The sequence below is a fragment of the Bombus flavifrons genome, chromosome 10 (assembly GCF_040668555.2).
Source record: "Bombus flavifrons isolate JBK064 chromosome 10, iyBomFlav1_principal, whole genome shotgun sequence".
Lineage (NCBI taxonomy): Eukaryota > Metazoa > Arthropoda > Insecta > Hymenoptera > Apidae > Bombus > Bombus flavifrons.
This window is the reverse complement of record NC_138451.1, coordinates 5,950,405-5,977,290: the sequence shown is the minus strand read 5'-3', so window position 1 is coordinate 5,977,290 and position 26,886 is coordinate 5,950,405. Positions and strand designations below refer to the sequence as shown.

At 39.9% G+C, this 26,886-nt stretch overlaps 1 protein-coding gene across 2 annotated transcripts in view; it reads left to right on the top strand.

Annotated features, from left to right (window-relative positions):
• LOC138184569 (uncharacterized) overlaps positions 1-20,270 on the top strand; it is a 132,267-nt gene extending 111,997 nt beyond the window's left edge. For both annotated transcript variants that reach the window (XM_069122668.1, XM_069122669.1), the window contains exon 6: positions 19,182-20,270. In XM_069122668.1, the coding sequence (XP_068978769.1) occupies positions 19,182-19,327 (146 nt within the window). In that variant the 3' untranslated portion in view covers positions 19,328-20,270. The remainder of the gene's footprint in view (positions 1-19,181) is intronic.
• Positions 20,271-26,886: the final 6,616 nt, after the last annotated feature.

Below are 26,886 nucleotides of genomic sequence, written 5' to 3'. Positions count from 1 at the left end.
CCACATCGAAACCTTCTTAGGAAACTCTTAACCACCACCAAAGAAAACAACAATCTCCTTCGGTGGAGATTAATTCAAATCAACTCAAATCGATAACACCGATCAATCGCAAACACCCTTTACGTCTCACTCGCGGAGAGACGCGATCGTGAGGAAGCACGCCAACGGGAGTCGTAAATTCCCGTTACGATTAGATAATTGACGCCACGAAATGATCGATCCCCTATTTCGATTAGGATAATAGAGATGGTTTAATTGAATATGACACTGATATAATAAGTTAGAAATCACAGTTTATTCCAACAATTTTGTGAAGAAGATAGTTACGCTGGTGCGTATGTATAAGATAAGTAAGTGACTGATCTACGGGAGTAAACCCAGTCAAAGGATGTTGACTGCTTGAAAGATGGAAGATCAGTAAAGTTCTGTGATGGTGCTGTGGCGGAGGAAAGCTAAGGATGGGTGTGTCTAGCGCACGGGACCATCGGATTTGTTGGTGACGATTTTGGCTAAGAGAGTGAGGGAAATATGCTTCGTTGTTAATTGGTCATTTGCTATGGTGGTGGGTGAGGAAGGATACTAACAGCCCTCGAGATAGAGTCGCTAGTGGGAGGCCTCATACGTGAGAAAAGGCCACTTTCCCGTGTCAACCCGTGGTGGACAATAAACTTTAGGAAACAATTCAGCGAAAGAATATCTGTTCGGTTTGAAGGACCTCGACTAGGAAATTCCCGAGATTTATGGAGGGTACTTGAGGCTATTGAGGGTACGCAGTAAGGATCCGAAGACATCTGGCTGCCATCTTGCCCGCGGTGTGTGGCCTGGTTTAGGTAGAGTGTTGCCCGACGCAACACCCTTAGAACGCCATACGAGTGACCCAAGTGTCTTCATTCGCGTACCCGTCGTAACCATAGCTCGCTATCGTTCGAGGGTTGCAACGAGAGTGGCTCGTTTACGAGCACGCTGACTCATCTTTCGGAAGTGAGATGTCACAGCTGATTTACGCTGTTACTCGCGATTTAAAAAGAAAATTTGATGGCCGACACGCGGAGTCCGTCAGTAGGACGCGACAGAAGTTGGTCGGCGTCGCGACGTTCCGAGTATTCGCCGATGGCGTGGCTGCTTAGAAGATTGCCAATACCATTATGCCGCAGCGAAAGTGCCGGAAATCGAACCTCCTCTTTATGCTGCCCCGAGATGAGTCTCCAACCAAACGAACCGGATCCGCTAAACTCTCTCGTGTTCGAAACGTTTACCTCGCTTCTGTCTGTACACAGATTTTACCTTTCGTTGCTTTCCGCCGTTTTTAGTAGTTGGGAAAAGTATAGAAGCTCGTTGTCAGAATAAGAAGATTTTCGTCGATGGTTTTTAGGGCGACTCTTATGGCGTGTTTGCAGCTTTCGAAATCTTGTTTGCTTCAGCGTACTCGCGACAGAGTATTCAATTGTTGCTGTTTGGATTTTGTTTAGTTTGTAGCGGGGACGGTTTTTATTTTTAACACAGATCGTTCCTTTTTATCAATTTTTGCACTTGCTTCATGAGAGTGGATGGTTACGTAAAGATGACTAAAAATATATAACGATAAAAAGAAAATTGCGAATTGTCTATGGATAAAAATGTTTGGGCAAATCTATCGCGAAAAGTCGCTATATTTACGATCCACTCTCCTTTTTCTCGATCACGTCCTTTTCGAGGAAGATCTGGCAGGTGATAGATCGTGCCATTGAATCGTCGTTATCATTCGATTCTTGATATTCGATCGATGTCTATGAATGACTATTCACATGGATCTGGTGCATATTACAGCGAAGGGAAGTCGAAGAGCGAAAGGGATCTATGCCACCAAAGGACGATGCTTTACACGGGGAAAAGTAATTCGCTAATGGCATCGCGAGATGCGCAAACGCGGTCTGGTATTCTTCGGAGTGACGATGCCTTTCGGAAAAAGCAATCCTCGATCCTATGGCTCGACTTTATCCAAATGTATCCGGCGTTCGTACGGGTTCGTGATATTTCAAGGGATATTCCGGTAGTTCGAGGTTGCGATTGAACTTCGCTGTCTTCTTCATCTTGGAAAAGAGGTCTCCGGACGAACTTACACTGGCTGGTGGATTTCGGTGTAGTAATTTTGTTCGAAACATCGAATCCCAATTCCCCTTACCATTTCGTGAAAGTTAATGCTACTTTTAAATTATATTCGTCAAAGACAAGGAAATTACGAAGATCCGTAGTAGTTTCCTTTAATTCGTCAGATTTTTCACGACAATGTCTTCCAAAGTAATACGGAATTTCAACCTGACCTCCTTTTAAATTCTTCAATCTTGTGCCACACATAGCGATTCGAAACTTTCGATAGTATCTAACCCACAAGCTCTCCAACATTCCGACTCTCGAAAATCCACGACTCGGAAAATTCCAGCAAAACAAAGTAATCCAAGTTGACTGACTGCAGCTCGCCAGATTTCAAGATTCCACTCCTAAACACTAGCAGCGGAGGCGTCTAGCGAGGATGAAAGTCGAAAGTTGAGAGTTTGAGCGAAAAGCAGGAGGATCGTTGGTGACAGGTCCCGGTTAATATTCATCCCCGTAACGCGACCGTCCCACGGCCGTTTCTTCTGTTCGATAAGGTTCGCGGCCGATACCCTCGACAATCCCTTTACCCCCTCGGCCGCTTCTTTTCTCCTCGTTCCTATCGTCGACTGCAAATTCTCCCTAGAGCATCCTCCTTGCTTTCTCGCCAGGAATATGGCCGAGGCATTATCAATGCGAGGCGAGTTCTCCACTGCACTTTCGAGGGTATCCTGGAATAGTAAGGAGAGTGCTGGCTGCGCGCTTCAAAGTCGTGGAGGGAAAACCTAAGGAAGGGTGAGTGGTGGATAGAGTAGGAGAGCTAAGAGAAAAAAAGTGAAGGAAATGGAGAGGAGATAAAAAAGACGAGAAGACGGAGGAGTGGAAAAGGGGGTTGGACGAACTATCTGGTTCGATTAGTAACTCGGTAACGTAAGCTCCGTCCAGTGAGACTGTTTTTCTTTCGGTCTTGGAATTACGTTCAAGCAACGTTCGAGGGTAAGGGATTTTAGATCCGGCGGTAAAATGCAAATATGGAAATTTATTCTCGTCATCGTGTCTTATCTGCAGCTTGCGCGTTAATAAGAGGGTCGAACGGACTCTGCGATTCTTTCGGGTTTCCTTTTTTGATTCGCCCGTGGAAAGTTTACGAGCGTGAGTGCTTTGATAACGAAAAGTTTGTTTGAAAACCGCTACTCGTGCAAAATGAGTAAATTAAAGAGAGAGTTTGACGACTTTATCGATTAAACGAACCAGGTGTAACACGTTTGAGGTACAATATCGTTATCTCGTAACCGAGTATCGATTTCACCAAGTTCATGGTATTCAAGAACATTGACATGGACATGATACGCTTGTTACAGTACTTGGTATCTAACAAGATCGTTGTAAACTATCGGTGTCTGACAATCTGTATAGAAACGATGATAACTAAGTTCCCGCGTTCCTGTATCGAAAGCGAGTAGCACACTTTTTCTTGGGAATTCAAACAACGTCAATCTTTCGCGATACAGCTTTGTCCGCTTAATTATTATTTTCAAACTAATTACTTTAACCAGCTATCGACGTCAGTCCTATCTAACTAACACTAATAATGACACCATTGTCATCACTGTATTTATTCTAATTTACATAAACAATCGCAAAAGATCCATTTCGAAGAATTCTAGCGTTGAAGCATCCCAATTAATCACCGCGCCTGGAAGATCCAAACACCCCACGTTCAACCGCGGTCCGACGCTCCTAAAGCTGTGAAATCGAAGCGAAGGAAGCAGTTGGAGTTGCAGTCTAGCTGCAGGCGGAAACGGTCGTAAATCGAGCCACGGCGTCACTTTCCTCACCGAGGATATTAATCCTCGACTTTTCAACGAAAACCTAGACGAAAGCCTGTTCGTGGTCGTTTTCGAAATCCATTTCTGTATTCCTCCCTCACGGGTAAGCCCATCTGGCGTCGTTTAATCAAATCGACGGTCTCGGCCAATTTACCAAGCCATCCGAAATTGTTTCGTTTTGATTGACAAGCCGGACAGGCCGGTGACCGCGTGCCGGTCAGTTCCATCAAAGCAACCGCGGAGACAGCGTTTCGCGCGCGGATTATTTCGCTCAGAATGCCACGTCAAAGCGGATCTTGTGAAATCGACTGGGAATTTCTGCTTCGACATATGTGCTACATATGTTAGAAACGAAGCGAAACGTTCTCGAGACCAAAGATATCGCCGTTTAAGACCACCGATGGCTAAATTCCCCGTGCTCCTGTAGATATTTTGGCGGAAGAAAGAAACACGAAGATATCGAGGCAAAGTAGTTTTCGTGCTCAAGGAAAACCGATGCTTCTTTTCTCCTCGATAGAAATACGTTTGCAATGGTTTTCTTCTGTCGTTAAATGATCCGACAACGATCGCAATATCGTCCCTGTCATCCTTGATCTATCGCGAACCGAAGCCTTTCTATTCGACAAATTCGTCATCATCCGACGTAAGGTAACCCAACGATCCGTTTCGCACGCTTAAACGCTTCACCACTCGTGCAACCGAATCTCAAACAGCCGATCGATAATCACGATAGCGGTACCCGGGAACGCTGTCAACGCTGCGACGTACTCGTTTCAATCTCGAAACGAGAAAACACCTCTTGGAAAAAGGACAACGAGCGAAAAAATATATTACAAGCACAGGGAAACGAAACAAAACGAGAAACAAAAACGAAGACAGAGATCGAGTGGCGAAATAGTTAGGAACATGGCGAGGCAATCGCTATCCCGGGATAATATAGACGTTTTTGGAAAACTTGTTTCGCATCGAAAAAGCAATTACACCCGGCTGGCTATCGAAATTGTTATGAACAGAGAACGCGGAACAACAGAACGGTGAATGGAGCGAATGGGGGTGGGTATGGAGAAACGACGGAACGTTGATGGACACCAGTCACCCCTGTTGTCCCCATCCAGCGAATCCCTGTCACGTTTCTCCCCGTTTCAGCCGGTTTTCGAGCCAGTGGTTGCAATCACCGGAACCCTGGTGTGTCCTCTGGCGCCATTCGAACGACCATCGCGATCTATCGGCTACCACGTTATATAATGCGTTGCATCCGTGGACGAATACGTTTTGACAAGCTTCGAGATACCACCGCTCCGCATATCCCTCTCTTGTTCATTCGTGTTTCGCGTCCGTTCTTGCCTTTACTTTTATTTTTCGTTATTGTGATTTTCGGCGGTGGCTCGCCTTTCTCTCCACGTCCATCGTTGTGTCTGAGAGACGAGAGAGGCTGCATGGATAGAGGTTTCGACGCGACGAGATCCGACGTTTCCGGGCTAACAAATAATTGGGCCGCTGCCAACCTGTACCCGCGTGTATGCACGTTATTTTGATTTGACATAGTGTACGCCGCGAGCGAAACGCAGCAACCCTGTGGCGCGTACACCATTGTTGCGGCCGCTTGATTCCCTGCTGCGACTGTCCACCGAACGCGTCATGTAAATGATGTATACCCGTCGACGATCGAATTCGAATAGAAATATAGTCGTCAACGGGATGACCGACGAACGATCAGCAATTGACCGGAGTCGTAGACGACGCCTCGGTTTCTCTGGTCGTTGATTTACGAACATTAAGCCAACGAAGGATATAATTCCCTGGATAATGTGAAATATTATGGCGCGTAATTAGAAGATAGCTGGTCGCGTGATAGCAGCGTTCAGTAGCTAGGATCTTCTCGATCCCAATAATTATTATTCCACCAGATGGATATTTATATTCGCTCGCGAGCCACTTACCGCTCTTTATTCCATTTTCCACGCTACTTTATAATCCACGACGGAAAGCGAAATATCACGTCGCTCAAACGACTCTACCCTCTTTCGTCTCTTTCTCTCTTCGTTCAATAGTACGGTGTTCCTCTCGTTATCGTCATTTTTCATCGCCTTTTGCGACGCGACGCCGTTTTTTCCCCGCCTCGCATCCGACAGACCGGATTAATTCCAAGAAAATATTTAACATTCGAGGCCGTCGACACTGCAGAATCGTTTATTCCGCGCTATCACGTGACTTCTTGGCAGTTCGGGGGACGAAGTTCTTTGAAGAAGAGTGAAATGGCACGGTGGGTATGTGCGAAAATTGCATTACGGTGATTTATCTATGCGTGCACCGTGTAGTTTTGTTGTCGCTGAAGATCTTTTCGTAGAAAAACGTTCGTAAAGACTAAAATGCTGTTTAAAGAGGAAATTTTTGTTTCGCTATTGCGTGGAAAATTCTCTTGAAAAGAAAGTTTCTACGATGGGCAGAAGAATATTTTTTAGAAGGAGAATTACCGTGTAGAGTAAAAGATTTTATCTTGTTAAAAGAAGATGCGGTTTAAGTAACAAGCGTTTGCTAACGTCATTTTTTCATTTTCTCCACAAGTTCTATCAGATCGGAAGAAGAGATGATGAATGAATAAGCAGATTAAAAAGTGTAAAGTAACGAGTAAGTAGGTTAATGAAAGATAGATTATTTTCCATCGTTATAAAGTAATGATGTTCCTTTCCGAATATCGCCAGATGTAATGTGTGCTTCTACTGTATTTATCTTCGCGAATTCTCTTTCTCCTTCCTATAATAATCTTTTGGCATCGACGAATACTTGAGTAACAAGGTTCGCAAGTTCGTAAGTATTTAAATTTTCTACCTCATTTTCTGGTGCCACAAATCCTAAAAATTCTGCTGTGCAATTCCTATCAATTTCTAACCTATAATTTACAGAAAAATCACAGAAGATAATTGTTGAGAATTGTGGATCTTAGTCGCCGGAATAAATGTATAGGAACACTCATATTACACATAGAAATTATATTAAATAGTCTCAGATTTATTTAATATGCGATTTACAAGATATTCGTAGATACACATTGCACGTGTCTCAGCATTCTTTTTGTCTCACCATCTTTTTTACCACCATGCGTACGCAACAGTTGCATTCTTCTGTTTTACGAGACGCTGTTCACTCACGTACTCCCACACACACTCATACTCATATACGTGTGTCACTACTACGCAGCTAATCCAGTGAGGCACACAAAATCACATATATCTCAATAATAATTTAAAGTAATTAGAAAATATGCCATTTTGAAATTGTACGCTAGAATTCCAAAATTTATACAATGACATTAATCCACGAAGAAAAAGGAATTCTTAACGCACGTTCCAACTCGTTCAAAGGTCCCAAAGCAAGACAATTTTCTTGAAAACCCACGAAAATCAAGAAAACATGTACGAACGAGGCAAATTGTCGCTAGAGAAGGTGTAGTATCATCCTCTTTCAGAAATGAATCACGAATCGTTCCATCCATGGACTGCCGTCGATTCGATTCTAATCGTGTTCCGCCGCTCGAACGAGCGTCTGAACGAAAGATCGACGCGCTTCTTTACGACTCCGTGGTTTACGAGCTCGGTCAATTCCAGCGTATTCGCCTCACGATCCAACCGCACGTCATCGAATGATCGTGGGCAAGTGTTAACGAGACTAGAAGTCGATTTTACGACCGCCTGCAAAGGAAAACGAGCAGGTTCTTTCGCGCGCTGAAAAGTTAGCAGCGCCAGATGGTCGAAGTTGATTGAATAAACTAGGAGAGATCAGGGGATGGAAATGGATTCTGCGTGATTGATCGCAAAGCGATTGGACGATTCCAAGTGAATTTTCAATGAAATAAAATCTATCAGCGATGCTACTGATTTATCATCGAGACTGCCAAGTATTATAATCGAGAATTAACAAAATACAAGTAGTAACGTAGAATAATATGCCGTGATATGAAAGGGAAGTTTTCTACATTTAAATTTTGTTCGATACAAGTTTGCAGTCATCGGCTCTTACGTAAAACGTCTTCAAAACTGTCATAAACTTTATTGCTTCTTCCTTTATAGCAATATCCTATTCTTAGTATAGAGTGTGAAATAAAAGTAAGAACGAAAGCAAGATATAAGATAGGAAAATAAAAAATTGCGTCAGACGTTTCTGAAAAGGAGAGTGGAATATAAATCAAAGATTAAGAAAACAAAGAAATAATATGGAAATAAAAATGAATTTGGCCGCGAAATTAATTTTTCGAGGATAAATTGAAACTCTTTAAGAGAGACGCGGGAGTTCACTTCCTTTTTCTTGTAGTACGAGCAAAAAATGTTTAATGAAAATGTTTTCCATCTCTGCCCCTACGGGTTTTCCTTTTCCTTGGTTCGCGCTGGTTTTATTAAAATATTACGTGCGAAGCATTTTCTTGAACGTAAAAATTAAATGGCCTCGGCATCGTTAGCCACCGAATATTTAAACAGACGTGTATGAAAAACGAAACAGGTTATTAGAAGGCAACGACACTAACAGAACATTCGTTCCGAGAAATTAGGATGATCCAATCTGGCTCGCTAACAGAGAAAATAGAGAAGCTCGCTCGAGAAAATAGAAACTGGGATATTAAGATCCCCGACACACCTTAAAATCATCCACCATTCTTAAATAGCCTCTCCCATAACACAAACGCTTTACTTCCATCCTCGCGCGCAACTCAAAGAAGCGAAAACGAAGAAAAAGAAGAAACCGACTCGCCTACCCGCGTATAACGACTTTTCTTAAACGAACTAAGCGAATGAAATTATGAAATTCATTAAACTACCCAAACAATGTCTACGACCTATAAAAACTTTTAAATTAACTATAACGCGATAAAGTGGAGTTCCTAAAGGAATTCGATATGCAGTATGTCTTGTTGGTGTCTGTCAACGACTACTAGAAATATATATAGCTATGAATATTTCTAGAATAGAAAAAGATAGAGAAAATATATTTGCTAACACGATTATTGTAAAAAAGAAATGAATAACACGAATCCCCATATCGTTATAGGAAGATACATTGTTTTGTTGTAATGAGAGGAAATGACCCAATCAAAGAGGAAGAAAAAACGATACAGGGCCGATAATACGGATCACGACGTCCAGAGCAGACAAGGTGGTAAAAAATAAACTTCGAGATCTAACGAGATTGTACGAAGTAGCTCGTTGCTCGACGTAATAACTCGCATCGATCGTGTCAACCGGCGAGCGTCCAAATAGCTGCCAATACGGTGACTGGTTCGTTAAAAAAATAGAGAACGATTTTCTATCGCTAAATGGGGTCTATTAGACGTCGATTACTCGCGAGTTAACGTGTACCAAATTGCTAGCGAAGACATTGCTAGAATAATAGACAAGCGAGCGTGTAAGAAAAGATTTCGTTCCAAATATTTCACCCAATACGCAGTTTCCGGATACACAGCGATGATTTACGTTCATGATGAAAGTTCGATCGAAAAATTTTCTTCGGGCAATTAAGAACTAATAAAACAGCCTTGAGATTATGTTGCTTGCTCGCAGCTTTCCAAACGCGACGTTCGTCAGTATTACTTTGAACGAAACGTTTTTTCCTATAGTCAAAAGTTAATTAAAGGCTCACGAATATCTTTCTCCTTTACCTAATAGAAAGCTAATCAAGAAGTTGTAATATTTTTTTCGCCCTTTTTCCTCTCGGTATCTTCGAGTTAATTGAAGATCTTTTAATATCACTCTCCTCGAATCTCAACTTCTTAAACGTTTCCAATTTTATTTCGCTTTCAACTTTCCTTTTTCTCTTGCAAGAATTTTTATATTTCTAGCATCAGATTGTATCAGAGCCAACCTGATTTACCATTTCTCAACGTGATTCGAAAGAATTATTTAGTACGAAATTCTACTGAATTAGTTGGACGTTAAAGTAATTCTTCTTCGCGAAACACGATCGTCGAATATTGATCGTTTCGGTTTCCAACCGATTCCTATAAAGATTCTAAAGTATTACAAGAAATTACAAGAATAAGAGGTTTCCATCGCAGACCCGAACGTATTTTTTCGTACGAAGCAATTATCTGGTATATCAGCTTCAGAGGATCATCGAACTCGGCCACGATAATTTCCTATCCACTGGTTGCACTGTTTTTTAATCACACAGCTCATTGGACAGATAAAGCAGCCTTCAACAAAGAAAAGCAGTATCGAAGCCTGTAAAGGAACAGAAGGATATGGAAAAAGGAGGACGAGGAACATAATCGCTCATTAAGTTTGACCGCTGTACACCTGAAATTTCGACTTGGTGTGTTGGAAATTCGTGATTGCGAGATATATTGGAATAAATCAAAATGACGAACAACGAACAATTTCCTGAAACGAAGTTTGTTTATTCAAGATTTTACAATTGAACGTGTCACGCGATTCTAAACTTAGAAGCATTTTACAATAGAAAACAATTTCGAGCGCGAAAGGAGGCTCTCCTAAAATTTTCTTCGTTTGATGAGGCGGAAATTAGTTATTTCTGAAGAATTCTCTACCAGATAATATAAAGCTCTATTATCGCAAACAATGTGATTCGCGTGTACTTGATTTCCAATATCGTTTACAATTTCAATTCCAGAAAATCTTTATGGTTGCTGTTATATTATCCTTAAATCTCTTTTATCCTTTAGTACTAGACTGCCCATTCTCCTCTGTACTTTTTACCCACCAAGCTTTCCTGCGCTTCGCTTTCCTCGGCCGCGGCGATTCCACGTGGAAACTTTATTAGTCCTCTTCCCTTAAACACGAACCAGCGATAAAGGCCGCCTGTGAGCGAAATATCCTGGTGTTTCATAAAGCTGGCATCGTACCGGTTTGTCCAGGTAGGCGGGTCACTGTTTCCGTAATGAACGAGCACAGGCACCGGTCGGTATGCCTGGAGAAAAACGAAACAGAGAAGGGAAACGCGAACGAATCCCTGGACGATCGATATTCGATTAATTGGATTTGGCTAGGCGCACTGACGATTTCTCTTTCGTTTTTTTTTTTTACCTTTTCGTTTTTCCCCTCTGTTTTTTAATTCGCCCTTTTTCATGGCGTTTTTCTTCTGTTACTCGCCGACGTACGATTGCATCGCGCGGAGCTACGTTTCACTCTCGGTTTTTGATCCTCGGGCGCGCAGATAATATGCCGAAGCGAGCGAGTGATTGCTACGGAGCATGTTCGAGCACAGTCAGGGAGATTTGTTTTTCGGGGGATTCGATCGCGAGAATCAAATTGGATGGAGATGACATTCTGATTTTCTGCGGATTCTTCCAAGAGGAGTGGTTTTTCTGTGTTTTCGGATTAGAGGCTCGGGACGTGACAGCGAATTATCGCGCTATCCGAGTCTCGGTGAATATTTTGTCGAGCCAATGGGACAAGAGTTGTACTACCTTCCTTAATCAAACTCTCCGATTTCGCGTATTTGGTATCACGAATCCGTTGATTTTCCACGAGAAACTAACAAAGATTAATTTACCTATTAGTCTGTCACGATAGTTTTCAGAAACTTCTTCGGAACTTTCCTACCAACGTTTTCCGTGAAACTTCGTGCAAATCAAAGTTCGAAACTTCGGTAGAAAAAAAAGACGAAAAAATGGAAAGGAAAGGAAAGAAGAAGAAGAGCAATAAAAGAGAAATATTTATCCGAAAAGAGAAATATTAAAACTACACTCTACGAAGATTATTCTCCATATGCTGTGAAATTACAGCGCATCGATCGACGAAAGTGGCAGCCTTCCATCGTAATGGAACGCGACAGAGCATGCTAGATAGAAATCATCTTCGTAACGATTCGATCGGGTTTCGACCTGTGTATAATGTTACGCGATTCACGCACGATCGCGTCGTAATTTTGCCAGTAATAACGTTGATAGTAATGCTTGTTTGTATGTAAACGATTCCCGGCCGGTGGAATAATTATTAACAGACAGTATTCGGAGCCGTGTATTTTAAATACTTATGCAATTCGAATTGGTTTCGGCCATCCTACGGCGGCCAGCGATGGACTACCACCACACGTAATTCGACCCGTAAACACGAATCCTGCGCGATTCTTTCTGACAAAGTGAATGGCTAGTGTGAAATAACGATTGCGAGGTGGTTTATTGAACGTGTTGGTTGGTTTATTAACACGTTGACTGCCACGACACCTGTATTGGGGTGTCAGCAAAGTTTCTGGTCAGGCCGCGTAACCCATATTCGCGTGTCGCTTATTTGACTACTTGCGAAGGATCGTCATAGGTATTTGAAAAGATATTCCATAATAATAAAACTGTTGAATTGTTATAAAATAAAAATACGAAAATGGTTTATTAAAAAAATTGTTTAGAATGTAAAACTATTGAATTGTTATAAAATAAAAATACGAAAATGGTTTATTAAAAAAATTGTTTAGAATGTAAAACTTTAAAGCATTCTATACATAGCTGAGGTTGGTCGGGACAATTTGGACAATAAGTTGTTGTTTTCTTCAAATTCTTTTGTGCCTTTGTTCGGTCCATTCGACGTCTTTTATTTGCATAACATAGTTTGCACGCGCGTCTAATGCTTCTTCCGGAATCATTTTTCCGAACGGCGATATTATGCTGACTCCGTCGAAGACAACGATTTTTTGTATTTTCAGACAACCCTAATAATTTTGCAACTAATAATTGTCTAAATATTCTAATATTTATATTGTTCCTTGTTGCAATTTTGTAAACCGTCAAAGCGTTTACAACAGAAATTCCCAGAAGGAATTGAATGCCAAGTTTTCTGTGCCATTTGATTTCTTTTCTAATTTTGGTGGCATAAGAAACCATTTGGTCGGAATAATCTATACCACGCTTTCCTTCATTATATTCAACAACAGCTAGTGGTTTTAATGTTGCGAATAAATGAAACGAAAGATCATTCTTGAGACCACCACTTGAGCGACTCGCACTACTAAAATATCGATGGGAGCACCTAGCAGAAAACGCTTGGTACTGCTGTACGCGTGGCCTGATGGAGATTTCTTTGAAAACACGCGTGGCAGTCAACGTGTTAAAGAGACGAGTCATAAAATGATAATAGTCAATTGTAATAAAATCACTTTAAGTACAAGTACAGAGTAATCGTCGCCCACTCAATGCTACTATTCCACTCTCTAACTGTTCAACTATTCGACTCGTTAAACTATTCGATTAAATGTCCGTCTTAGAGAGTATGTTCAACTATTTGTATCGACAGGCGTTATTATAAAAAGTTCAAGTGTAATTCCGGTTGACGATTACAAATAACGGCGATAATATTTTGTCTTATGTTCGTCTACCTTTGAACCTAGCAAAGCAAAACAACGTTGGTATTCCAAGGCACAATAATATTCAATCAAATCTTTCGTCGACTCATGTGCCGCTACAGTTGTTCTTCTACTTTTTAAGAATCTACGTCTTCAATGAATTTGTCGAAAGTTGTAGGTAAAAATGGTATAAAAGATACGTAGGATCTACTTTGGTTTCTGATAAAATAGACAAAGTATATACATATATTCTTTCCACCATTGATAAGGAAAGTAACCAAAGAAGTAATTAACTAGGAGACTTTGTCCGGCTGATAGTAGATTCGGTTTGCATGTAGTCAGACATTAAACAGAAATCGAAGTACACGTAATGTCTACGATAAACTCTTGTTTATATCGTCTCTTCTAGTGGTTTCTTGAACAATGCTTAATGCAAATACAAGAATATTTATGAGACACAGAATAAATGAACAGCAAAGCAATGGTTGAGCGAAGAGTAAGTCGTGGAAAATGCACGATGTCAAATTAACTTGTTGCAATATTTTTATTACTTCTAAAATCATTTTTAAATATTCAGTGGCAACGCTGATGAAAACAAAAGAGCGTAACGCGAAAGATTCATGAGAATATAACAACATAATACATGTGCGGGTAAACAAGAAGAATTTCGAGAAATTCCATTTAAATCTTTTATCGTCGAACGTTTCCACAACGAATCATAACTAGGATTCTGTATCTAGCACAAACAGAAAATGTAAACAAACAAATCCAGGACAAAAACAAACAAGTGGAGAATATATACAAACAAGCAAATCAAACATGTTTATGTACAAACTGTAAATATAAAGAAATCTTTTTTGTTTTGTTGGATAATATATTTGCAATTTTAATCCCACCACAATATACATCTGTCGAAACCACGTACATAGTAGAAACGTTATCGAATATCTATTTGAAAAAGCAGTTAAATTTTCCTGTAATAAGAGAAGTTAGTAAAAATTAAAAAAGTAGATTTTCCAAAATAAAAGTTTCATTTGAATTATGTCGAGTATATAAATAGGGAAGGTCTTTACCGCCAAACTTCTATATCAGATACACCAAAAAGATAGAAATAAAACTTTTCATAAATCGATCGGATCAATTTATTTATATTTATATTTATGTACATCCGTCATTGTACATATTTTAATTCAAGAGATACGGAAACTTCAATCCTTACATATCGATGAATAAAATAAGCAAAATGTCAAGGGGGATGTATCACCTAAACCCGTATACATTAACAGACGACCAATTAAAATTATTAAGTGACCAATAAAATTAAAAAAAAAAAGAAAGAAATATACAAATTTCGATATTAACACAGAGCATACAGAATAGAAAAAAATTGTATCACGCAAAATTATTTAGAACGCAAATCTCAAGACTAAAAAGAAGCAAAATGTATTATTTAAAGAGATTTCAATCGGCAATTTTAGAGATTGTCTCCATTATTGCTACGTTATCCAAAACAAGAGCGGCTAATTCGCTTGCTCGCGAACTGGCACGCTGCTCCACTGCTGGCTGTTACTTTTCTTCTTGTTCCTTGAAAATTTAATCGCCGCGACCGCACCGCCTCTAATGCGATTCCCTTCGCCCACATTGCCTCACACCCGGCGTTGCAAAATCTTCCCAAGACAAACTACGACGTAAAAACGGCCCGACAACAACACGGTTTCGTGCCAGATCACTTTTTGTGCTAGACCAGAGACAGTTCCCTCTACGTCTGTACGAATCTAGGATATTGAAATATCGAGAAACCGTCATTTCATCGCGACAGAAATAGTAAATATGTAAATATTTAAATTAATAAATCAATATAGGCAGTAGAAAAATATTTGCGATGAAAAATGGTGTACGAATAAAAAATGAATATATATATGTCGGGTTCACATTATGATTAGGATTAGGGGCGTGTAACGAATCTTCATTTGGATTGGACATTGTTGTTATGCAATAGAGAAGATATTTACTAGTACAAATATGATTATTAGTACAAATGTGGATATTGCAGAATTGACAAGTAACCGCGGTGATTAGACACTAATGACAATGGTCTTAGGTTCGATAACGAATCCGCGGTCAACGGGATAACAAAGTCCAGTTTCTTCCAAAGTCCAAATTGTACTCAACTTGCTTGTCTACGGTACAAGTATTACTAAACTAACTCTTTGTTAAAACGTAGAATATTCACCGAGCGTAAAGACGCTATGTAACTCGCTAATGCGACCTCACGAGAGAATGACTTTCCGTCACGATGATGCTGCAGAGGAAAACTATGATGGGGTGTGTCTAAGGACACGAGATCCTCGGATTCATCGAGAAAAGCCTTCGTTCGGAAAGTGAGGGAAATTGATGTTGCTGTTAATTGGTCAATTTCCATGTTGGTGGTTAGAGAAGGATGCTAGCCGCCCTTGAGGGAAAGTTGCTAGTGGGAAGCGTCGTTCGTTGAAAAAATAGATCTCCCCTATCCTTCCGTAGTTGGGACAAAGACTGTTTGTCTGTTTGAAGGACTTTAGGTAACTAGATCTTAGTGTTTATAACGGCCCTCGGGCTAGCTGATCACGTACTGTGGAGACTCGTCGGCATCTGGTAACCATCATACCCGAAGAATAGGATCTGCGTGTGGCGAGCCACGGAATAGAAACCGTTGGAATGTTTACTGTCACGTGCCGCTACAAATATTTCTTTTAAGGAGAGCTATAGAGTTACTCCATACCTTTGTTAGACAAAGCGTTCATCCCGTGACCGCGACTACGTTCGGCGGCTGGTTGTCGCCTCGAGCCCAAGCTCATTATCACAAGTCTCGAACAATTAAAATCGAAGTGAATAACTACAATTGTTTAATTACAGCTATGGTAGACTCTAGATTACAATGTTGCGGGATTATCAGAAATTCCAAAGGCTCCGGTGTTCTTTCATCTCCGACATATATGTTATAAAAATTCCTATATATGAACAACTCTATCCTCTCTCATTCCACATTTACGGAATAGGTCGATGTTTTCAATATTTTGCAGGATATAACATATTCGATATCGTTAAATAAATATTTTTATTAATATGAATATTTATACGAATTTGTAGGTTATTAAATTCTAATCGTATATGAATTATGTATTTCGAATCGCATAGTGTCATGGAATGTTTTCAAAGCACGGGAAGTACGAACAAAATTCAACAAAACTTAAACAAAAATAGTATGCATAAATAACAACTATTATTTGCATTACAAACGTTCTGAAAAAGGAAGAGCGAACAATGCCACTTTTGTCAAAATTTAACGGTGAAACGAGTACTTCATAAAAATGCAGCGACGAGTGAACAAGTACTAAATTAAAATGTAGAAAAGCAAGGAATGTTTCGACCGAACAATGGCAACAGAGTTTCAATAATCCAGACGTTTCCCTTTTTCCTTTAAACTTCCAAGGTTCCTCGTAAATTGAAGAAATATTGTGAACCCTTCCGCGCACAATGTAACCAGCCCAGCGTGCTGTAATTCGTATTCTTGAAACTTTCGATAACTCCATCGCAGAATGGAAAGAGAGACGAGGACAGAAGAGAAGAGAGACAGAGTGGCGTTTAAAGATTACACTATTCAGCCGACGAAAAGATTGAATCCATAACACAGTGAAAATTCACCAAGATCCTCTACTGATTTCGAAAGAAGCGGTTATTGGCTAAGCACTTTAAACGGAACATTCGAACGTTTTAACAAGTACAAGAGGGCAAGACATTTTATTTTGCCTCCGATTGACCCGTGGCTCCTAATTGGTCCTTCCTACCTAGCCTTGCTCCATTGTTTTAACTGGAACAACTGTTCAATTTACCGCGGTTTCGCCAATGAAGAATAAAATAAAAGAGGAGGAAAAAAAAGAAGAGGAAAGAAAACGACCTTATACCGAGAACAGAAGTGGGTGCGCCCTTTCGCAAATAATTTAGGATTAAGGCTTAAAAGTACAGAGCAAAGTTTACGGAAACAGGTTTCTGGCCGAGAGGACTTGGCAAAGGAACCGCGCCGGAAGTGGCAGACTCTACATTTTCACCGGAAATAACGAGCTGGACTACCTACGTGCCTCGACCACTTACTTCTTTGTCTTCTCTCTCCTTCTCCCTGGTGGAATATCTATTTTCTTTTTTTTTTTTTTTTTAGATTCTTTTTATTCGACTGTAATTAAGAAAGAGGACAGTCGAGAGGGTCGCGTGTGTGAAATCGTTTCGGTGAGCTTCTAATTGGAGAGGAAAACCTCTGGTTTCGGATGAGGGTGGCCGGTAACACGCTGACCTCCGATGGAACCGCGACAGAGTTTGATTAATACCACACGCTCCCGGAAGTCTGTGGCAAATGGATTTTCGATATTGCCGCGTGCTGCCAGTCCAAGGAATCTTCGAATTAATTCTTCTCTTGACACTCGACTATTTCGTGCTCAACCGACAAAATAATTATTGACGAAATAATATATCCATCAATTTACTTACGTTTTTCAATATCGACGTATTACGCAGCTTTTTAATTAAAAGAGCTACAGTGCTCTCTGTATTTGGTCTCATCTCATATGAGAAATTTGATATACATAAAACCTTTATTTTCGATTTTTAAATCAACACGAGAGCATTTCAACGATATATCGAACGCATGAAAATGATACGAATATGTTGCATTTTTCGAATGAGCTTCCCATCGATAGCTTTATTTATCGTATAATTTGAACGGTGTCCAGTGAGCAAAGCTGTTCGAACGATACGCCGATATTTCGTATCTTTTTGATATGCGCTAACCAAATATTGTGGATTCGCTAATGTCTAGAAGAAACAAAAATACAAAAAAACGGAAAAGAAACAGAATGGGAATTCCAGTGTTTCTTTAAGCTTCGTAATTCGATCAACGATTTTCAGATATTTAAAGAAGAACGGGATAAAAAATAGAATGTCTCTGTGACGGTATCTTAAACTTATATTCGCTAGGTACAAATCTGATGCATACAGAGAGTACAGGTATTAAATGCCGAGACATTTCAGACATGCTTACCCCCGGGAAATCTAGCTTGCAATCTTGCGCTCCAACTATAGCCAGATTATCGGAAATCTGACGTTCACGCGGGTTTACGATGTGCCAATCCCTATTGAATACCGTGAAACGCTTCAAGGTTCATAACAAGGGAACGTCGCGAACGATCCGGCTGCAATTTAGATGAAACTTTGTAGATGAGAAGAACAGGCAAAAATAAAAGATACGTATTTTTCCTTATCTACGGTAACTCAAGTTTAAACGGTGAAATTACTCTGAAAAGTTCAACCCCTTAAGAGCTTACTCGGGAAGTTAACAGTTAGAGATAAAAAAAGCTTTTGTTAGCAAAAATTAAATATTTTCTAAGACGGTGGAGGGAAACGTTAGAATTAACGAAGAATTTTCGAAAATCTTTATGTTGTTTCGAAAAAATACACAGAAAAAAGAAAGGAATAGTATTTCTAACACTCTCTCATAACAAGAATATCGTATTTACTTCTGGAATTATTAATATTCATTCGCATTAATATCTATATCTCTATGCTCAAGTAAAAAATGGAAACAAAAAAGAAACTATCTAGGATCGTCCTCAATTTCTTTAATTACCAATTTTCATTTGCTGTTTTTAATAATGGTATGCTGAAATAAAAGAGCCACATGAAAAAAGAAACGAAAAGACAGATACATTACACGAAAGCACCTACCAATTTCCCTAATTACCAGTTTTCATCCGCCTCTTTATATCCAGAATCATAATTTTAAAAAAGTGAAAGAATAAAATCTAAAGGACCAGATGAAAAGAGCAAAAATAGTTTCTCGAATTATTAAACTTCGTTCCTCTCTGTTAACCTACTTTCGATAAAATAAGAAACGGAGAAGAAAAGGACAGCGTGTGATTGGTTAAAAAAAAATCTTTTTCGCTTTAAACACTTACCTTTCTCTTGAATTTACAGGTAGCAGCAACTCGGCGAGCTCAAGCACGACCTGGACTACAACGACAATGATGATTCTCACCCTGCCAGCGGTCATGTATCTGATGTTCTCCTCGACGACGATGACGCCTTACACCTCGTCGACGTCAACTCCTACCAGCAGGTAGCTCGTACGCGCCCGCAAGTACACCACTGCCACTGTTTGACCCGATTAAGAAACAGAAGAAAGAGGAAAATAAGAAAATAAGAAAACATCGTCCATGTAAAACCTAGTAGTCTAGGGCTTCCAGTTATGTATGTTACTATATATGGAGTAGATAGCTTGAATAACAATTGATTTTTAATCACGAGTGGGCCTGTGTGTTAAGCGGGAGGTCGAGATGACGTAGAGAAGAATATCGAGCAAAAATATCGACGAGGAAAATACTCGCCCAGGTATAGTTTCTTTTCCTGGCCAGCACGTGTCTGTCCTATTTCGAGCTCATCTCTAAATAAATCGAGATCGTGATGCAGGCGATTTTCAATTTTGTTGACTCGTGGCCATTTATTCATCGATTTTTCTCGAATTATACAATGTAAAAAAGAAAAAAAAATGAGATAATAGTGATGGAAGGAGAAGAAAAAGAATACGCGGTGGCACGTGGCTAAATTTGATAAAAACAACATGGATCTGAGAAGACGTGGAGAAGTTTTGTTGTAACCTCCTGTATATGATACACGCCCCTGAGACACGCGTAAAAAGACGATCGTACTTTTCAAATCGATCGTTTTTATTCCGGCTTCTTCGTTGATTTTCTACGGTATTTGTCGTTGATCCATATTTATTTGTTCATTTATTTATTTCTCATGGTGAAAGATCGTTTCGATCGGGTTGTACACGTCATTCGTTTAGCAACCCCAGTGTTCACCGAGAGTGTCGAGGATATATAGATATATACATACAGGGGTAAATTAATATTAAATGAGTACGAATAACGTTAGCGCAGCGACGAACGGCGTTCTGCTCAATATCCGCTCCTTTTAAGATGTCTAACGAGGAACGCGACACCATAGGTACCGATTTGTAATCTGTACAAATTGTAATAAATTACCATACGAAGTACGATTCGATCACCGGTGTATTTCGTTTCTTCTCGTCCTTTCCCTCCAGTAGAAATGTAGCTGGAAGTTGAGCATTGTGGAACGAGAGATCGAGGTAAGTGTATACATTTTGCTACTAAAAATCTACAGTACAATGAAACGTTATCGTTAGGAAGACATTGATTACGTATTTTCAAGCTACGAATACATAGTTTATATTCTCGTAGAATAACCGACATGATACTTATAGTAATGTAATAATACAGAAATAGTATCGTGTTCTGTATATGGCGTTGTTTGTTATTATGTTCTGAATATTAGCGGAACTGTATATAGCGTTGTAAAGAGGAAAGGAAACAATATTTACATATTTTTAATTAATATTTCCAAATCATCCGTAAATATTCGAGCGTGGAATTTACCTTTAGGCCAGAGAAAGCCTCTCCGTGGTGCCGATCTCCGATCGTCGAGGAAACAGGTAACGAGAGCGTGAAACGAGCAACGAGAACGCCGTTATTAAATTCCTCGAGCCGGCGGCGTGCGAACTAACGATTATCGGTTTATGTAAATACCGCGAACAGGTACGTGCACGCGGCCGCACAGCGAATTAAACGATGAATCCAGTAAATTCGATTTAACGAGCCGATAAACCTCCCCACCGATCCGAAACTCTTTCGACGCAATTACGCTGGGCCAAACAGTCACGTTTCACCGACATAATTCATATTTTGCCGATGTATTTGGACGTCGAGCCTGGCCAACGCAAGTGCACTTCAACGTTTACGACCGGCCATTCCCTTAACAACCGTCCCTTCTTATTGGGCTGATCTTGACTTTAATCGCTTATAAACCCCGATTTCTCTTTTCGGAAATGGAAGAATGAGACTTTCAGCTAGCAGAAATCGATAATAATGCTGTAGAATGGTATATACGTATGTGTAGTAGAGAGTAGCTTACAGAGATATCTATACAGAGTCCATATAGGAACAACCATATAGTATAGACGTACGTAAATTAGGTTTGTTAGCGACGCGACGATATTCTCAAGGGTTGTCGACGACGATCGATTTGGACCTGCTTTAATTTCGTACAGTTTAACAGAGAGTTGATGTGGCGTTACGCACAGTTATTACGAGAATGGATAATTTATCATAGTTATGTAGAGATGATTCATAATATGAAGTTAAGGATTATTTGCTATAATTCAAGCTATCACAGCTAACAGATGTCGTTATCCGATCATAATATTATTGGTTCTCCGAAAAATCGCATCAATCGTACCTGAATTGATCCACTCTCGATTCCTCTCCATTCTATGAAAATCGAGCAAAACACAGTTGCCATTGCAACGAGCATCTCCTAATACAATCACTAGCGAAGGCTAGCAGAATCTGGACGATTTAACGGACTCGTCTAATACAGTGGTGGTCTGAATGCTCAGTAAATATCCGCATTAAAATTCAGTGGATGTTATCGGTGCATGAAAGGGGGTGAGCTTAGCATCGTCCACGTAGAAAGGAACGTGAGTGAGAAACGGCAGTGGTCTAAATCAAGCTTTAGGCGTCCGCGCACGTCAGCTTGCGCACGACCAGAGACCACGTGCTGCGAACACGTGCGAGAGAGCTTTTAATTTCGCCGACAAGCCAGATGGACCGAATGGCTTCTATCTCTCTCTCGCTCTCTCTTTTTTACTGCCGTCTCCACGCTCTTGATTAACGTCGATTCCGCGGTGGTCTTTCCCCGTTACCTTTTCATCTTCTTTCTCCACCTTGTCGACGTCACTCTTTTTGTTTCCGTATTATGACCTTAAGTCGCCACCAATTTGTCGACGCTGTAAATTTGACCGGTTCAAGTATTCGAAAGAAAGAAGAAACGGGAAACGTTTTCTTTCTGTATGTTAATTCTCCGTAATTTCGGCTAGAGAAGAAGAAGAACGAGCTGAGATAACTTTTTTTTTTTTTTTTTTTTTTGGTGCTATAATTTCTGATGCGTGATTCCGAAATTACAGAAAAATTATTTTTTATATTCGAAGATTAGTCTGCTGAGTGGAAATGAATTTTCGCAGAGTCACCTCTTTATATCGTTCCGTGCAGCCACCTAGGTCTTATCTACGCTACCTACGATAATCTGGACAGAGAGTTTATTACGGGTCGACGATGTTTCCTCGATAATTGGCGAATTAATATCTCTTCGGAGGTATTAAGGACGAGCCTAGAACACCTCGAAGCAGGACTTATCGCGGACCACGTTTCCGATCAATTTAACCAAGTTTTGGAATACGGAAACGGGACCAAAGTTTATTTCCAACTAAAACTATCAATCATTCTTAGAGCACCAATGCCTAGGAGACTGAAACGGGTCTTGACTTGAGCATAGTAGCACTAGCATGTAAAACGGTATGTAACATTTTTCCATCAAAGACAAAGAAGGTATGAGAAATATCTTGAATTAATTTGAAAGCAAGATAGTCGTATCTTTTAATATGAACTAGTCTTCTTTGTTCGGAAGAAAAATTCTTTTGATACTGGATAGACAGAGTAACAGGTTTTACTTTCCTCTTTGTGAGACTTTCCTTTTATAAGAAGACTTTATTCTGTGACAAATAAATAGAATATAGAAATAACAAAATTGCTACTTGAAAATCAGTAAGGTATAACAAGGGTGTACGATTAGTTTGAAGATAACAAGCATTATCTTTTGATACAAGTTTTCGTCTTTTTATCATAGGAGAAATGCTTTTATTGGAAGGTAAATGGAATATCCCAATAGTAAATTTCATCTTCCCATTCATATGGTGACAGGTAATTTTAGAAGAATAGTAATTAAAAGATAAGGTATTTACGAGAGAACAGTTCGAAGCCGGATCTCCGTTTCACGTTAAATTTCAAGACGATTTCCAGCAACGATGGTTTTTCACAGAATTTATAAAAAAATTTGGATCGTTATCGATCGGATTCACATCAGAAGCTTCTTAAAACGGGACGAAAGAACGATTTTCGAGGTTTCGTCCAATTAACAGCTCGTAACAGGATTGCTAAGAATCAAGACGCCTCTATACGAATATATCTCTAACAAGATTAAAATTAAAAAAAGAATAAAGGTGATAAATGAATAAAGCTGCAAGTAAGCCACGGCAAAACGAATTCGTTAAGGTTTTAATTGACATCGAGTAGCTTTGTCGTTGGGAATGAGCGAAATAATTGGATGACTGGTCGTTCGAATCGAGGATCGACCAACTGTAACGATGTCCGTTGAAAAACACGAGGAAACGAGGTTCGAAGGGGAACGAGGCGAGTTAAAAAGAAGAAAAATTGTATCGTAGATTGAAAAGGAGTAATGGAAATGGTCGTGGAAGACGAATAAAAGGTAGGAAACAAGGCGTGTTCTTCTTTATCGACGAGTGTTACCAATAGGAAGGTTTCGACGAGAATTAGGAAGCATGGATTATTGGAAGGTAGTGGGTACGGTCTCGATTTACCTGCTCGACCCGAATCCAGCGATGGAGAATTATTTGTATCGGGTTTCGTGCAGCTACAAAGACTTTAACGAGACCAAACGAGCCATAGTTAAATATATTGTATCGAATCTTTACAGCGTTGCAATAAAGGTTTGCTCTCGAAGCTACAATTGCGTGACAGATTTCTCTTTGAATATAATTTTCTATATATATTATTAGATTGTTATATAACGAATGTCTCCAGATAAATATAACCTGTTTTAAAACGAGAGTTTCTAAACGTAAAATTATCTGTGTCGATAAATGTTTCCAGCGATTACGATAATTTTCGTACAAAATTTTCTCCGAGTTTCATTCCGATATGACGATTGTGCGACTCTGGCTGGGAGTTTTATGTAAAAAAAAGAAAGAAATAAAAGCCATTACGCTAAAATCAAAATATTTTCTGCCAATGAAGTCTGAAGATAAAGAATACAGTTCTTTCTTTCGGAAATGTTTGAGGATTCGCGTTAACGCGGCCACGAAGACGTTTAGACGGGGTTGGAAATTTTCCATCGCAACTTGCGCGCTGGTGAAAAACTTCGCTCGGAAAGAAAAACGCGAGCAAGAACGTGAAAAGTGAAGGAAGAAGGGAGAGGAAGAGGGGCAAAGTTGCCAAAGTTAGCGACTGATAACTCACGGCCTCCATAAACCGGACGGAGTTACGACAAATATTTGTCTTCTCGCTTTTTTCCCCCCGAACGCGTTCTACCCCATCCCATCCCGCCGACCTCGATGCTTTTCCCGGTTTCGCTTCGATACTTCTCGTTTTCCTTAAGCTTCCGTAGATTCTAGACGTTGAAGAAAAGTAAACCATCGTCGACAACGAAGGAACCAGCCCGATTCGTACACTCGACAGATTTCTCTTGCCTCTAGAAACGTTTTTCTAAGTCTCGTCCTGCTGTTTGATATTTCATTGTGAGTTATGAGTATACTGGCAACTTTCATGCGTCCGTACAAGCTCTGGAAGTGTAAAATTGCACAGAGTGCACCTAATACGAAGAAACAGAATAAAGTATCCAAAGTGTAGCGTCTCGTGTTATACTCGATAGATGAAACAACTATTTTCCGACCGTCTACTTTTTTACACATATTCTCGAAGGTATGAATTTCCATTGAACTTTCCAAATGAACGGGTCTCAACGTAATTCGATTGTTGAGACAGCGGTGGAACAATGGTGAACGGGATATGGTTTGTGGATATTCAGGAACGAGGCTATAAATATTGAAAAATGACGGTTTAAGAGGAGGATCGTTTTACGATGAACTTTGGGTTTACGAACTTTAACATTTCTTCGTGAACTATCGTATCGATATTAAAAGAACGTCCTGGAAGAAATGAGACAGAGTAAAGAAAAATTTGGGGCAGAGTAAAGAGAATACATAAATAAAGTTATCTTATTTATTTGGTTTATCGTGTAATTCTCGAGAAACTCTGTGAATTCTGACGTGCTAAATACAAACGAGAAGTACCAAGAAATAACATGGAAAATGTGTAAAGTGTAGTCAAGAAACGTGGTTCGGTTTCCTCGTGGAAACCGGTTGTGAATACGCTTTTGCGGTAGAGCCGAACTGCGAATTTCAAAGTTTTAGCTTTCAACCGACTTTAGCTAGTGCCTGAGAGTTAAAGAAGGGAAAGCAGCCGACGAATCGAAGGCTCGGATGCAGAATTCAAGTTAAACTGTTCCAGCAGGAAGTCTAGAATTCCTACGTTAACACGCGAGTAGTCAAAATTTCGCGCAAATTCAATTCAACACTTTCTTCCGAAATTTGAAATATTCCTTAAAGACCACGACGAATAAATGAATAAAAAATAGAGAAAATCAACGATCATAATAAGACATCAACCGGTAATACACAAGACTTGTTGAGGTTGACTGATAGAAGAACGATTGGATCAATTTGAGTAGAGAAATATATTGAAATAAGTATAGATATAAGTACAAGTATAGTGTTTACCGATCCAGATGCTCACTCTTACAGTGTTAGAATACAATAGGAAGAAGCTATGATAGAGAGCACGTTCATATATTTATAGCAAAGGACATTAGCAAGAAATTAACCTTGTAGCTCTAGCTGAAGGCTACAAGAAACAGCAATAGAAATCTACTTATAGCTCATTTGTTTCTAGACCTCGTAATCCAAAATAAAATGTATATTCAAGGGCACAATAACATGGACCTCTCGTTGTTTCGAATTTCTTTTTTCACTAAATTCTATTCTCTTCGTAACAGCGGTCTGCAGATCACGGATATACAAAAGAAAAAGTGTAGAGTTTTTCTTCAAGTAATTACTTCAACAAGATTAAGTCGTCTTGTACAGATATCCTACAGACAAGAAATCAATAATTCGCCGAAAGAATTCACTTTCCTTTGTTCTTCTTCCTTACTCCAATAGCTTCCCTCCGAAAATGCGGGCTAATTCCTCGCAGGAATCTCTTCGACACGTTAAAAGAATCAACGACTGTTGAAGAATGCAAACGCGCACGACTCTCAATCGGGGATATGCTTCGATAAAAAAAAGACGTAGTCGTTAATGCTTTCGAATCCACGAATCTACATTTTCGTTTGCCTGATCGCTTCTACCACCTTCTATGTTCGCTTTCCCTCTCCCGAATTAATCCATTTTTGAACCATTCTTTTCCCTCGACCAAGGAAATTAACGCAAAAAACGAAGAGGATAAAAAAGAACTGGAGAGAAAAGTGAGGAAAAAATAGTGGACTAAGCTGGAAATTGTTCCAATTAGGCGAAAGTTTTCATCCTCCGAACAGGATTCAAAATCCATTAATTAATTACACGAAGGCGCGCGCGTGTGTGTGTGTGTTGGCGGAAAAATGCGATGCGAGAATTTCGAGACGGGTCCTTCGTTCGCACTTTTAATTAAACATCGCAACAGAGCGGGCTGTAATTAATTGGCGTGAGTCCACGCCGCGACCGCCTCGATTTTTCCGTGGAGCAATTTTTCAAAAAGGAGCCATCCTGAAAAAAGAACCACCGCGAGGAAGAAAATTGATCGCAGCTCGCACGGTTCGTAGCCATGAATTGCATAGTTTATTTCGTTGGATTTTTATGGGACGATAGGACTGGGAATTTCCAACTTGTATACTTTTACAAATACGTGTAAAACGTTTCGCGAGGAAACACAATTAT